General features: G+C 46.2%; 1 protein-coding gene across 1 annotated transcript in view; it reads left to right on the forward strand.

Moving 5' to 3' along the window:
* Nucleotides 1-15,060, forward strand: part of LOC309556304 (serine/threonine-protein kinase 31-like) — a 417,430-nt gene that overhangs the window by 345,612 nt on the left and 56,758 nt on the right. Inside the window, exon 15 of the mRNA XM_082258745.1 lies at nucleotides 5,859-5,978. Within this exon, the coding sequence (XP_082114871.1) occupies nucleotides 5,859-5,978 (120 nt within the window). The remainder of the gene's footprint in view (nucleotides 1-5,858; nucleotides 5,979-15,060) is intronic.

A 15,060-nucleotide genomic window follows, 5' to 3' on the forward strand; every position in this document is an offset into this window, starting at 1 on the left:
ACGCCACGGCTGTGGCTTATATCAATCACCAAGGGGGCACAAAAAGTGCCCGGGCAGCCGGGGAGGTGGCCATGCTCCTGTCTTGGGCCAAATTGCACATTCCTGAGTTTTCGGCTGTTCCCATTTCAAGTGTGGAAAATTGGCATGCAAACTGTCTGTCACCTGACTTTTGACCAGGGAGTCTGGTCCCTGCATCCGGAGGTGTTTCGCCTCCTGTGTGCCCGGTGGGGGACTCTGGGTGTCGATCTGTTCATGTTCCGTCTAGACAATGGGGTGGGGAAGTTCGTGGCCGGACCTCGCGATCCTCTGGCGGACGCCACAGATTCGTTAGAGGTGCCTCTGGCACCAGTATCGGCTGTTGTATGACTTCCCTCCGGTTCGACTGTTCAGGTTCCTCCGCTGGTTGACGTTGGAATGGATGTCAGTCTTTCTGGTGGCCCCATATTGGCCACGTCAGTCCTGGTACACAGACATCGTTCAGATGGTCGTTAGGCTTCCGCTGCGGGACGATTTTCTGTCTCAAGGGCCGATCTTCCTTCCTGCTTTGCAGTCTCTGACTTTAACGGCGTGGCTGTTGGAAGCCAGGTCTTGAGGGGTAGGGGTCTTCCACAAGCGGTCATCCCTACATTATTGAAGGCTCATAAAACTACCTCTAGGAAGATTTCTCATCGCTCCTGGAAAGCGTATATGCCTGGTGCGGATCACATGCGTTCCATCCTCGCTCCTTCTCGGTGGCGAAACTTTTTGGCCTACCTGCAGAAAGGAGTGGATCAGCGTTTGGCGCTGAACACGATCGAGGGTCAGTTGTCGGCTTTGACTGTCTTTTTCCAAGTCCCTTGGCATCATATTCTTTGCTTCGCACTTTCATCGTAAGGGTGCAGCGTCTTGCTCCTCCGAGGAAGGCTTCCTTGCCTCCCCGGGGCCTGCATTTGGTGTGGTCTGTGCCACAACTACCTCCCTTTTGAGAACATCAGAGTTTTTCCTCTGCCTGTGTTGTCCCAGAAAGTAGCTTTTCTCGTGGCTATCGCGTCTGCTCGCAGAGTGTCTGCATTGGTGGCTTTGTCTTGCCATTCTCCTTATCTGGTGTTTCATAGAGATAAAGTGGTTCTGCGAAGCAATCAGTCTTTTATTCCCAAGGGGTTTCTTCGTTTCACCTCCACGAGGATATCGAGCTGCCTTCGCTTTGTGCGAAGCCCGAGCATCTCCAGGAGATGGCTTTATATTCCTTGGATGTGGTCCGGGGCGGTCAGGGTTTACCTGGCTGCTGTGGCATCTGTTTGGCAGACTGATTCCCTGTTTGTTCTTCCTGAGGGACTTCGGAAGAGCTCGGCCGCGTCTGCGGCTACCATTTCTCCGTGGATCAGACTGATGTTTTGTTCAGGCCTATTCCATCAAGGTTCAGGTTCCTCCTTTCCCTGTAAGGGCCTTTTCTACTGGAGCAAGCGTCTCTTGGGTTTTTCACCATCGGGCTACTCTGGCTCAGGTGTGCAAAGCTGCGACCTGGTCGTCTGTGCACTCTTTCACAAAATTCTACAGAACTGATGTTTTGGCATCCTCGGATGCTTCCCTTGGCCGCAAAGTTTTGAGGTGCGGGGGTTGTTTGCTGAGACATATTTTTTTCTGTCTCTTCCTTGGGGTGTTTTTTCATTACCTTTTCAGTTGGTTGCGTCTTCCCACCCCTCACACCTGCACTGCTTTGGGACGTCACAATAGGGAAGGCTTATATGGATCGGCGGCGACTGTCAGAGGACGTAAGAGAAAATAGAATTTTTGTAAGGACTTACCGTACAGTCACCGCCCCTGCCCCTCTGTTTTTTTTTATCTGGGGGTTATTGCCTTCCGGTACTGCTTGCTACAACCTTAGGACCAGTTGTAACTGGATCAAGGATAAGGGTTGGGGACGGTCCCCTAGAGGTGTGTCTAAGTTTAGAAAAGTTTTGTATTAACATTTCTATCTGCCTAGCTTACTCCTCCAGAGGGCGCCATTATCCAATAGTGAAGGCTTATATGGATCGGTGGCGACTGTCAGAGGACTTATAGAAAAGGATTTTACGGTAAGTTCTTACAAAAATTATATTTTCTCTGAGGTTCACTGACTGACACAGCCCTGCGCCTCCTTGGGGTTGAGCTATATATTCTTCTTACACTGCTGCTTACAAACTGAAGTCCTACAGCAGGAAGTGATGGTATACCCTCTGGGACTGCCCCAGAGGCGTAACCAAAAAGATTTCCACCTAGTCCTACTCCTAGAGAGAGAGAGATCATAAAGCCCAATGGTCTGAAGATTTGAAGCTGTGCTTGTCAGTGAACCTCAGCAAAAAGGATTTTACGGTAAGACAAAAACCCAGTTTTTTTCATTTTGAATAGACTAAGGGAGGGTTATAACCCCTGTCAGATTTTTTTTTTTTTTTCCCATCTGTGTCCCTTTGCGGAGATTTCCCTTTACATCCCCTGTCCCATAGCCAAACAGGAAGTACGAGAAAATCCCTGCAAATTAATGGAATTTCTTGGGGACCCCCAGGTCACCAGAACTAGTATCCCCATTGGAAGATTTCCATGGGGTGAGAGCAGCTTAAGCTGAATTTTGTTTATCACAGCTAATACTTTTCAGGTGTTCAGCCCAGGGCAAGAAAACAATGTGATAACAATAGGCAAACAAATAATGTTTAAATAAACTTTGCATCAATCCCACAACTGCACAAGCTCATATAATACTAATTGATATAATTAGCACATTTAATCCCTGAGGAAAAGCCAGAGCTTTCAACAAGATAAATTTTGCATAGCTTAACAGCCATAGTCTCATGCACACATTGGTTTGTCACAGCTGATACCTATTAGGTAATCAGCATAGGGTGAAAACAGTGTGTCTGTTGTGGAAATTAATAGAGCTTGGAGCATAGAAACTCACTCGGTGCGCTGAAGACTTTGCTGCAGATATTAATGCACGCCAAACGCCATTAATCCCTTGTACTGAAAAGTAAGGTTTACCAAGCGCTCTGCGACAAAGAAAGGAAGAGACACGCTGGGTCATATTGATGCCATCTGCCGGGTCTCTCTGCGGGTATGTATGCGTGTATATGTGTGTGTGTATGTATGTATTTGTGGGTGCGTGAGTGTGGGTGAGAGTCTCTGTGTGCTTCTGTGAATGTCTGTGTGTCTGAATGCATGAATGGGTGTTAGTGGTTGTATGTGTGTGTGTGGTCTGTGCCTTCTGTGAATGTCTGTGTGTGTGTTTCCTCTGTGTGTCTCAGGGCAGAGCTTGGTTTATTTACAGCAAGTGAACAAAAGAGGGCTAGTGAACAGGGAGTGGCTTCAAGACCACCAATCACAGAACATGTATACATTCAAAAAGTACAATCGTACCTGAGAAGTGAATGCCTATGAATGAACATGGCTGAATCTAGAGACTCCCAACTGCCACAAAGGACAAAGCACATGGCTTCTCATGATTCAGCCACGTTAATTCACAGACTCATTACCTGTTAGTGGATCCCATCAAATATAGTTAATAGAAAACCGTATTTGATAGTGACCATGCTATTTGTTCCAGTGGATGGGACTTTATTATATCTGCAGAAGACAATAGCAGCAGTATTTCAATCATATGGATCAAATATGACTGAAAGAGGCCATCCATTAGTATTGGTAAAACAATAAGAATTCTACGTCACAAACACATCTCTGCAGTAAATAGAGCCCCAGATGGCGGGAATATACAGTATTTGTGCGATAGATCTCTCCTTGCGCTGCAATCAGGCTACAAGTATTATGCAATCCCGTCTAATGGAAGGTTTTCACCAACAGGTCTTTCCTCAATGCCAGTTAAAGCAATATTCGATGTGCGTAGCAATTACCGGTAAACTGACACTGAGACATTATGGCAATTTAACTAAAAATACTGTAACGGACCGTTTCAGCAGACAAGGGGTTACAATCCGTTTAGGCGATATGCCCCTTTCTGAGAGACAGGCACAGCTACTGCAGAACACCAAACTCCCGAACTGGATACCAAGTAGCACTCCAACCTGGAACCTCACAAATGGCTGCTAGCAGACGAACAGGAAAAGCATACATCAGCTTACACTCCTAGCAATCAGTCTCCAACAGCATACAGTGAATCCCCCCAAGAACGAGACAAGGCTCCGTGTTGTAGGTCAAGCAGTGGTCTGTTTATTGAGGGCTACCTGCCCCTGTATTTATACAGGTCTCCCACCTGGTGGACACTCCCCTAGGGGACCAAATGGAAGACTGTAACACAAACAGACATGTATCACATTACAGACTCACAGAAGCAAAACATCCCCACAATGCATCCTGGTTTTCTCCCTTCTGCCCTGGAGACAATTGGAGAAGTAATTCAATTATCTCCCAGGACAAAGGCAAAACTCCATTACACACATGGGGACCCAAATACAATAATATGCTTTAAAATACATAAAGTTACTTTTTATACATTAAACACAGACATGTGACATATCCCCAGATAGCTCAGGTCTGAGGGCACATTATGAGGTGAATGGCATGCAGACCACACAAGTACAGTTTAATTGCCATGGAGCCAGAGTCTTTAATTACACTAATATGCTCCATGGCATGGCTATCTGGGTTAAAACATTCACCTACACAAACTACCAAATTTCCCTGCATTCACCAAATCCATACGAATTAGAACCAGGGGCTGTTTGTTCGGTAGATAGAATCTACCGAACGGCTGTGCAGAAAGAGAGAAATAAATCCTTCTGCACCGTAAAATAAACCCTTTAGCTGCCGGTCCATAATCCAAAGGCAACAGGCGAGCAACCAGGCTTCTCCAATGCAATGTGGCGAGGTTGGTCTCGTCACAAATACATCCTAAAGAAATGTCCACAATTAAATTTCCACAACAGTGTCAGAAAAACAAGCACAGAAAAAATGCTTAACAAGATGTCTTTTACCTAGGCTTATCATCCATAGTCTCATGCAGACTTACATGGCACTCGGCCTCTGTTATCTTTTTAAAGGGGTGCATAAAATATTTACAATCTGAAATTATGCAGCAATTTTTACCTTCAAGGTTTACTGTATGTGTAAATGTTTTAAATTGGACTCACCAGTCCTGCCACAGGATTCTGTTTGAAAACCGGAATCCAATCTTCACCATTCACGGCGAGCTTTGTCTTGGCGACCTTCAAGGACTGGGTCCCCTAGTTTTAGAGAGGCCAGGGCTTGGACCTGTAGAGCACCCTGCACGGAGTGCATTTGGGGTTTGGTATTCCAAGGGTCCGGATCCCAGGGTCCAGCGCTTAAAAAGGACAGCATTACAGGCAAAACCTCATATCTGCTTCCCAAGGTTCAGGTACCATCTTTTTAGTCCATTGACTGTTTTAGATGTATCTGAGAGCTAACCCCTTAGATTCAGTGACCTTTGATTGGGGTATAGAACATATCTTCTTTCTTTGAAGAGAAATGTGGAGAGAATCTCCACCGTGACCATCACCTTTAGACACTGGCGAAAAACAACTGAGGTACTTCCTGTGTAGGAGGGGTTATATAGGGGGCATCCTTTCTGATTGGTTGCCAGTGTCCTTCACCTGTAGGTGGGTATATAACCCATATGTTATGATTTATAGCTCTGTGTCCTTTGATGTATGAAAAGAAAGGGAGGTTTATTGGATTTTTAGACTTGATACCCGGATTCCCAGAGGCCTTAATTATGAATAGGACATTACCCACTATTATAAATAATCTAAAACACCCTGCTTCCCCCTTTCTTCTACTTTATTTTACTTTTTATTTTTCTCCTCCTGTCCCCCCTGTGTGTATTGATTTTTCACAGTCATTTTATTTAGTTTATTTACTTATTCTTGTTTCTAAAGGAGCAGAGGAGTTCTGCCACCACAGTTTGTTTTCCACTGTGGACAGCTCCTGAAGTAAAGGAAGGTCGGCCTGCTTCTGCTGCCACAGACGTGTATACCTATGGAATGATCTTGCTATGGGTAGGTCGGTTTCCCACATGATCAGAATGTTTGATATTTAAAATATTACATTTATATTATGTGCTGTATTTAATATGTCTTATGTTATCCAGTTGCTACACCTTATCACATATACAGGTGCGATAAAGGAAAAAATTATTGCGCTCAGCAATTAGACTCACAATAAATTGCTATAGTGCATAAAAGTGGTGATGTATCTCAAATAAATCACATTAATAAATAAACCAATTCTGTTAATATGTATACATTATTATAGTCCTTTCATAGGTAAATAAATAAATGAATAAATATAGTCCTTAAAGTGCTCGGTGCAAACTACTTGTCTCAGCAGCAAATTGAACTTGATATAAAATGCCTTCACCAATCACCATCCACCCAGTGCTCGGATAAAATACTTCTTACCAGAAGAAGTTGACCCCTTAGTTACAGGGGGTCACAACCAGCATATGTCTCCACAGGAGCTCCAGGTTTTCCTTAACACTGTCTTCACATCAAGTGTGTAGTGGGCCAGTATGTATGGGTACCTCCGGGACTCCGGACATCATGTTGTAAAAAATAGGAAAACTCCAATAGTGTAATATTGTCAGGTAAACAGATTTAATTAAAAAGTATTGCACTTACTACATAGCGGTAAGATAAACGCCACAATAAACAATTTGTTCGGCTACTTCAGGTGGATGGGACGCCGCTTCCGCATCTGCGCTCCACCCCACCGGAACTCTACGGTCTCACGCTCCCGACGCACGTTTCGTCAGGCGTGCTGACGTCATCAGGGGATCATGTGGCTACATATACAGGTGCATCTGTTTTTTTCAGTAATTCAATTCAAAAAGTGAAATTCATATTTTTTATATAGATGCATTACACACAGAGTGATATATTTCAAGCATTTCTTTCTATTCATTTTGATTATTACAGCTTATAGCTAGTGAAAACCTGAAATTCAGTATCTCAGAAAATTAGATTATTACAGAAGACCAATAAAAAAAAAAAAAAAAAAGAAATGTTGGCTTATTGAAAAGTATGTGCAGTATAGTATGCACTCAATACTTAGTTAGGGCTCCTTTTTCATGAATTGCTGCATCAATGCAGCGTGGCATAGAGGCGATTAGCCTGTGGCGCTGCTGGGGTGCTATGGAAGCCCAGGTTTCTTTGATAGTGGCTTTCAGGTCATCTGCGTTGTTGGGTCTGGTGCCTCTCATCTTCCTCTTGACAATACCCCACAGATTCTGTATGGGGTTTAGGTCAGGCGAGTTTGCTGGCCAATCGAGCACAGTGATACCATGATCATTAAACCAGGTATTGGTACTTTTGGCAGTGTGGACAGGTGCGAAGTCCTGCTGGAAAATGAAATCCGCATCTCAATAAAGGTCTGGTAGAGGGCTGCGCTGACCTTGGACTTGATAAAACACAGTGGACCAACACCAGCAGATGACATGACTCCCCAAATCATCATTTTGGAAAAGACACACTGGACCGGCCTCATGCAACTTGGTTTCTGTGCCTCTCCACTCTTCCTCCAGACTCTGTGACCTTGATTTCCAAATGAAATGCACAGTTTTCCACAGTCCGCGATGATTTAAGGAGCCATGTCATCTGCTGGTGTTGGCCCGCTGTGTTTTATCAAGTCCAAAGTCAGCGCAGCCCTCTGAGGAAATTCTAAAGCACTTCATACTTCTCTTTGCCGACCAGCTTTATGGAGATGCTGATTTCATTTTCCTGCAGACTTGGCACCTGCCTACACTGCCAAAAGTACCAATACCTGGTTTAATGATCATGTTACCACTGTGCTTAATTGGGTAGCAAACTCGCCTGACCTAAACTCCATACAAAATCAACAATGTAAATAAGCTAAAATCTACAATCAAAGAAACGTGGGCTTCCATAACACCTCAGCAGGTCCACAGGCTGATCACCCCCATGCCATGCCACATTGATACAGTCATTTATGCAAAAGGAGCCCCGTCCAAGCAGTGAGTGCATACTCTACTCTACAGGGACATACTTTTCAGTAAGCCCACATTTCTGTATTAAAAATGTTTTTTTATTGGTCTTATGTAATAATCTAATTTTCGGAGATACTGAATTTTGGGTTTTCACTAGCTGAAAGCCATAATCCTCAAAATAAAAAAGAAATGCTTGAAATATCACTCTGTGTGTAACGCATCGATATAAAATATACAAGTTTCATTTTTTTAATTGAATTACTGAAATAAATGAACTTTTTGATGATATTCTAATTTTTTTTGAAATGCACCTGTATATTGGTAGGGATCATCTTGCTACAAATTTAATTAACCACTTAGGACCAAGCCCATTTCTGACACTTGTTGTTTACCAAGCCCATTTCTGACACTTGTTGTTTACAAGTTAAAAATCAGTATTTCTTTTTCATTCATAGACGGACACAGCTCCAGAATCTTCTTGACCATTCGGTTATGCTGCCCCCTGCAGGTGTAGGACACTAGGCAGGACAAAAACTTTACCATGCCTATGGGGCAGTCCCAGGGGATATACTTCCAGCCTCCCTGCTATATTCACTCAGTTTTTTTCTGCCTAGTCAGGTGTAAGGGCCTAGTTCCTTGCTGAGATCTCTGGTCCGAGCATTTGTTTTTTCTTTCTTTCTTTAAACTGAATTTTTTTACTTTTCTTTTTTTTTTTTTATTATCATTTTCTCTTCCTGTGAGAACTACAATCAACTGCTGGACTGGGCGACGGACTGGATATTCTAGATCTGTACAGTCTCCCAAGTCCAGCCAGCGAGCGTGTGCAGGCCTCAGCTCTGTGCTAGGTCATCCACGACTTAGCCCCACTGGACAGGGGCTGGCCTGCGAGTAAAACGTCACGTGAGGGCGTTTACGACCTGAGACGCAGGGTGCCTCCTTCCCCGCGGGACCCCCATTCGGATGGTGCAGTGGCCTGCCAGAAGCAGTGCCCACCCGGTTCCATGGTCTGGTAAGTAGTGTCTTTCCCTGATGGCATTTTGGGGTGAACATCCCGTCCCTGGGAGGGTCAAACCCCCCCCGGTTCCCATCCCCCCCACACAGCGCCCTCCCCCCCCATATATCAGTGTCCCCTGTGGACCACCCCCTATCTACCCACACCTATCTCCCCCTTTCTTAACCCCCCCCCACCCCAAGGGGATGGCCATACCTGTCCAGGTTCCTTTTGGGGGTGTTAAGCAGGTAAGGGGGCGGGGGGGGGGCACGTCGCTGGCAGCCAAACGCGCGGTTTTTAGGGGAAGTTGTCCTGGTGTGAGCTTCTGCCAGGTCCCCCCTTTACTGTCAAAATGTCCCCTGTGAATCAGTGGAGCTGCCATTTTGTTGTGGATGGCTGGATGTATGTATGTATCGGCGGCCATATTTGTGTAGTCCGGCAGCCATTATCTTGTGGTTTCCCGTTGAATAGAGTGGCGGCCATGTTTTTAAAACCTTATGGGCAGTGGTTGCAGGTGGTGGACCTCTAGTGCTGACTCCTGACAGCCTCTTTTTCTCTGATCGCCGCATGGTGTGCAGCATCTGGCGCTCTGTTCTGTGCCTGACTTGGGGGTAACGAGTTCCTGTGGGTGCCTTGCTGCGGCTCTCCCACTCTCTGCTATAGCAGCGGCTGGTTGTGCTGGGACCTGTGGCGGCGGGGGGGGGGTCACATAGCAGTGTTTTTGCCTGTGTGGTTTCCCTAGTTAACCATGGAGTCCCTGGATAACATTTCACCACCTGACCCCATCTCAGAGGCAGCAGGCCTTTCTGGGTCCCAGTCCACCCTGTCTGCAATGCAGCGGCCCTGGAGTCCTTAGTGTCTAAGGTTGATGTGGTCTTGCATAATCTCCCCATCAAAAAGCATCCACTTCCTTCACCTGCCTCCTCTGTCTCCTCAGATCCTGCGTCTGATCTGGCTGCCGCGGGCGCAAGTTGCCCTACTGGGTCTGTGTCCACTCATCCGGAGTGCTCTGATAGTGAGGTTGATTCCTCTTCTACTACAGCCATGCATGAAAAAACGCTGGTGGATGCATTAAGTGTATTGGTGCGGGAAACTTTAAAAATGGAGGATGCGGCTGCGTCGGAGGTGCCGGTCACCTTCGGCACCCGAAAATCATTAAAAGCGTAAAATGTTTTTTGTCAAAATTGTCGCGAGTCAGTGGGTTTGTCCTAAACGCAATGTGGCGGTACCTAAGCATTTCGCTAAAAGGTATCCCTCTGAAGAGTCCCTGTTTAAAAAGTGGACAGTCCCACCTGTGGTGGATTCTCAGGTTTCCAGGCTAAATAAATCCACTCTAATTGTGGTGGAAGAGTCTCCAGCTTTTAAAGACCCTTTTGAGAGCGAAGACCTTGGTCCGACACATTTACTGTGGCTAGTTCAGTCCTTAGGCCGGTGTTCACCATTGCTTTGGTGTCCTAGACCTTGACAGAGTGGGCAAAGCTTTTGCGCCAGGATCTGGAGAGGGAAAAGCTTCCCTCTGCCTTTGCGGAGCTGGCGGACCAGTTGATCCAGTGGTTGCAGTTTATCTGTGATGTCTCTCTGGATGCGGCTCCCTTCGTTTCTAGGCTGTCCATGACAGGATCTCAAGACAAAGAATCAAAATCCGTTAGGTCCGCCTCCGGAGGATCCAAGAGGCCGTGGCTTGGTAAGCCAAGAGCAGGTCCTTCCAGGCCTTCAGACAAGGTCTCTTCTGCCTGAAGGGGCGCCCTCGCCCATATCCCTGATTAAAGACAGGTGGGTCCACAAGCTGATTCGGTCCCGGCTACAAGATCGAATTTCGGTCTTATCCTCGAGAGGTTTTTTCCTTCCAACCTGCGTTTGTCCCCTGGTCTCTTCAGGGCGGTATAAGATTTGCTACTGCAAGGGGCGATTGTACCAGTTCCAAACTTGGAACGTTTTTGGGGTTTTTTATTTAAACCTGTTTACAGTTTCCAGGAAGAAAGGCAAAGTTCATCCTATCCTGGACCTCAAAGCCCTGAACCGCTTTGTGTCGGTACAGAAGTTCCTGATGGAGTCCATTCGTATGTTATTGGCATCCCTTCATCAAGGGGATCTTCTGGCCTCTAACAATATCAAGGACGCTTACCTCCATATCCGATATGTCGGTCATCAGTGCTTCATTCGCTTTGCTGTGGAAGAGGAGCATTATCAATTTGTGGCGTTACCCTTTGGTCACGCCTCAGCTCCTCGGGTATTCACAAAAGTGTTGGCCCCGGTGTTAGCATTGTTGCTACAGCGGGGGATTGCGGTACTGTGGTACCTGGACGATCTTCTTCTGCGAGCAGAGTTCCCGACAGCTGTTAAGGACAACCTGGAAATCAATGTGTTGACTCTGCAGGAGTTCGGTTGGACATTGAATTTCCAGAAGTCTGCTCTTGTTCCGTCCACCAAGTTGGACTATCTAAGTCTGACCCTGGACTCGGCCTCAGACAGGGTGTTTCTTTCGCTGGACAAGCTCCAGAAGCTGCAGGATGCAATTCGACTTCTGTTGTCCAGCAGTCGGTCGTATCTCAGGACTTGCATGCCAGTGCTGAGCCTGATGGTGTCTACCTTTTTTGAGGCGGTTCTGTTTGCGCAATTCCACACGAGACCACTGAAGAGAGATTCTTGCCAAGTGGGACAAGAATCCACAGTCTCTAGACCTTCTGATTCTGTTCAGCTGGGGTACGAGAGGGTCCCTGAATTGGTGGCTTTGCTCTCTGGCTCTGGACGGTAGTCACCACGGATGCTAGCTTGTCCAGGTGGGGAGGTGTCTTGGGCATGAATTGTATTCGGAGGAGTCCAGACTACTGATCAATATACTGGAACTACGGGCAATCAGACTTTGTCTGGCCTATTGGACGGTTCGTCTTCAATGGTGCCCGGTACGGATTCAATCGGACAATGCCACCATTGTGGCATATGTCAATCTCCAAGGAGGCACAAAAAGTGTCCTAGCAGCTCGGGAAGTAGCTGGCTTATTATGGTGGGCAGAACGTTTTGTTCCAGCCCTCTCTGCTGTCCATATTTCAGGAGTGGAAGATTGGCAAGCGGATTACCTCAGTCGATGGGCGTTGGACCAGGGGGAATGGTCGCTTCATTCCGGAGGTGTTTTATCAGCTTTGTCTCCGGTGTAGAACTCCTGAGGTGGACCTGTTGGCCTCTCATCCCAACAGGAAGGTGTAGAGGTTTGTGGGGAAGTCTTGGGATCCGCTGGCCGACGCCACAAACGGACTGGTGGATCCTTGGGGCCAGTATCGTCTGATATATACGCTTTTACCCCTCTAAAACTTCTGCCAAGACTTCGGATCGAGGCAGAAGGAATTCTGGTAATCCTAGCGGCCCCAGACTGGCCTCGTTGGTCTTGGTACGTGGATCTAGTGCGGCTGGCCGCTGATGTCCCTTGGAGACTCCCTCTCAGGGAAGACCAATTGGCTCAATGACCAATCTTCCATCCTGCCGAAGTGTTGCTGGCCTTAATGGGTTGTCTGTTGAAAGCCAGATGCTGAAAGGATAGGGGGTTGATCCCCACACTGTTAAAAGCTAGAAAATGTACCTCTAGGAAGATTTACCATCACGTCTGGAAGTCGTACATTGCGTGGTGTGAGTCTCTGGGGGTTTTCCCCCGTTCCTTTTTGGTGGCTCAAATTTTGGCATTCCTCTAAAGAGGTGTGGAACAGCGCCTGGCCTTGGGTACCATCGAGGGCCAGGTTTTGGCCTTGGCGGTTTTCTTTTAACGTCCTTTGGCTACGCATTCTTTGGTTCGCACCTTTGTTCAGGGGGTTCGCCACTTGGCTCCCGCAGTGCAGTCTCCGTTGCCCCCGTGGGATCTCAACTTGGTGCTGTCGGTTCTTCAGAAACCGCCTTTTCGAAAATATTCACGAGGTTCCTCTGCTTGCATTGTCCCAGAAGGTAGCCTTCTTGGTGGCTATTACTTCTGCACGCAGGTTGTGGGAGCTGGCTGCTTTGTCTTGTGGTTCATAGAGTTAAGTGTTTCTTCGCCCTTGTAAGTCTAAGGTTGACTCTAGTTTCCATCTGAATGAAGACATTGTGTTGCCTTCCATGTGTCCTAAGCCTAAGTGTCCTAAGGAGATTGCCTTGCATTCTCTGGATGTGGTTCGGGCCATCAGGGTGTACCTGGTGGCAACCGAGTCATTTAGGAAATCAGACTCCCACTTTGTCCTTACGGATGGACCTCGCAAGGGGTTAGCTTCGTCTGCCGCGTCCATTTCCAGATGGATCAAACAGACAGTGGTGCAAGCCTGTTCAGTCAAAAGTCAGGTTCCTCCTTTCCCTCTTACAGCGCACTCTAAGCAGGTGCTTAGTGTCTCTTTGGCCTTACGCCATCATGCGTCAGTGATGCAGGTTTGCCAGGCAGCCACTTTGTCGTTTGTGCACACTTTCACAAAATTTTACAAAGTAGATGTACTGGCATCTGCGGATGCTGCTTTTGGCCGCAAGGTTTTGCAGCCTGCTGTTTGAGAGGACTAGTTCTCTTTTAGAGTGTATGTTTTTTAGGTGAGCTCTAGTTGTTCCTGGTTGAGCGACCTTGTTACCTGGTTGGCTAGGTTTAGCCTTTGGGAATTTTTTCTGCTGTGTTTTTTCCCACCCTCATGTTTGACACTGCTTTGGGACGTCCCAATGATCAAGAAGATTCTGGACCTGTGTCCATCAATAAACGAAAGAGAAAATTGGACTTTTGTCTTACTGTAAAATCCTTTTCTCTGTTGTTCATTGAAGGACACAGAACCCACCGCTCTATTGAGTTGGGTTATATTTCATCTGAAACTGCTTTCGACAAAACGGAGTGCCTATAGTGGGGGGGGGGAGAGAGTATATCCCCTGGGACTACCCCATAGGCATGGGAAAGTTTTTTTTTTCTGCCTAGTGTCCTACCCAATGGTCAAGAAGATTCTGGAGCTGTGATGTCAATGAACATCAGAGGAAAGGATTTTATTGCTAGAAAATTTCTTAGGACCCCCAGACTTTTATTTTTTTTAAGCAGAGACCCTAAAGCAGTGGTCCTCAACCCTGGCCTACAGGGCCCACTAACTGGCCAGATTTTAGGTATTACCTTGGGGAGATGCAGACTAGAGTACTGCAATCACTGAGCAGCAAATGATATCACCTGGATGTATTTCAGTTATCTTGCAAGTCTGGCCTGTTAGTGGGCCCTGTAGGCCAGGGTTGAGGACCACTGCCCTAAAGAATAAAATGGAGATTGTTGCAGTACTTTTTTTTAGATAAAAAATAAAACCGTAAATTTAGCCCAATTTTTTTTCTTTATTGTGAAAGATAATGTTAGGCTGAGTAAATTGATACCCAACATGCCATGCTTAAAAATTGTGCACACTCGTGAAATGGTAAAAAACATTGGTACCTAAAAATTTCCATAGGCGACGCTTTAACAATTTCTACAGGTTGCCAGTTCAGAGTTACAGAGGAGGTATAGGGCTAGAATTGCTCTCATTACAACGATCATGGAGATACCCAACATGTGTGGTTTGAACACAGTTTACATATGTGGGCATGACTTGCATATGCGTTAGCTTCTGTGCGCGAGCTTGGAGGGACGGGGCACTTTAAAAAAAAGTTTTTTTTCTTATTTATTTTATTTTTACATTGTCGCTTTAAAAAAAAATTTTTTTTTGATCATTTTTATTCCTGTTTGCCCTCACTCGACTTCCTGCACAGCACTTGGGAGGACCGGATAATTTTCCCGCTACGGATTTCTCCGGTAAGCTGGGAAAACGACACGGAAGGGAGGTGGGCACCTCTCTCGCTGTCTATAAGAAGTGATCCCGTTGCGAATCTGTCGCTGGGACCACTTACCAGGGTTATGGAAGCTATCTGCTGTGATAACACCGGTATTTAACATTAAAGTAGCAACGTAAATACACGGTATGCGGTCCCGGAAGTGGTTAAAGTTTAACTTTAGTCAGAAAATTAGGTTTTAATAGATCACTTCAGGTTGGCTCCTTTTGTAGGTATAGGTATGTAAAACTTAAAAAACAAGTGTCTATACTTTTTACAATCCAGTAATGTATTGTCTTACCCTGCTTTGCATATGCTCAGTTGCTTTCTATTTTTGACATTGCCTAAAATCATTGAGTTTCTAGAGGTTAAT

Source organism: Pelophylax lessonae, assembly GCF_965119305.1.
Source record: "Pelophylax lessonae genome assembly, chromosome: 5".
NCBI classification, from domain to species: Eukaryota; Metazoa; Chordata; class Amphibia; order Anura; family Ranidae; genus Pelophylax; species Pelophylax lessonae.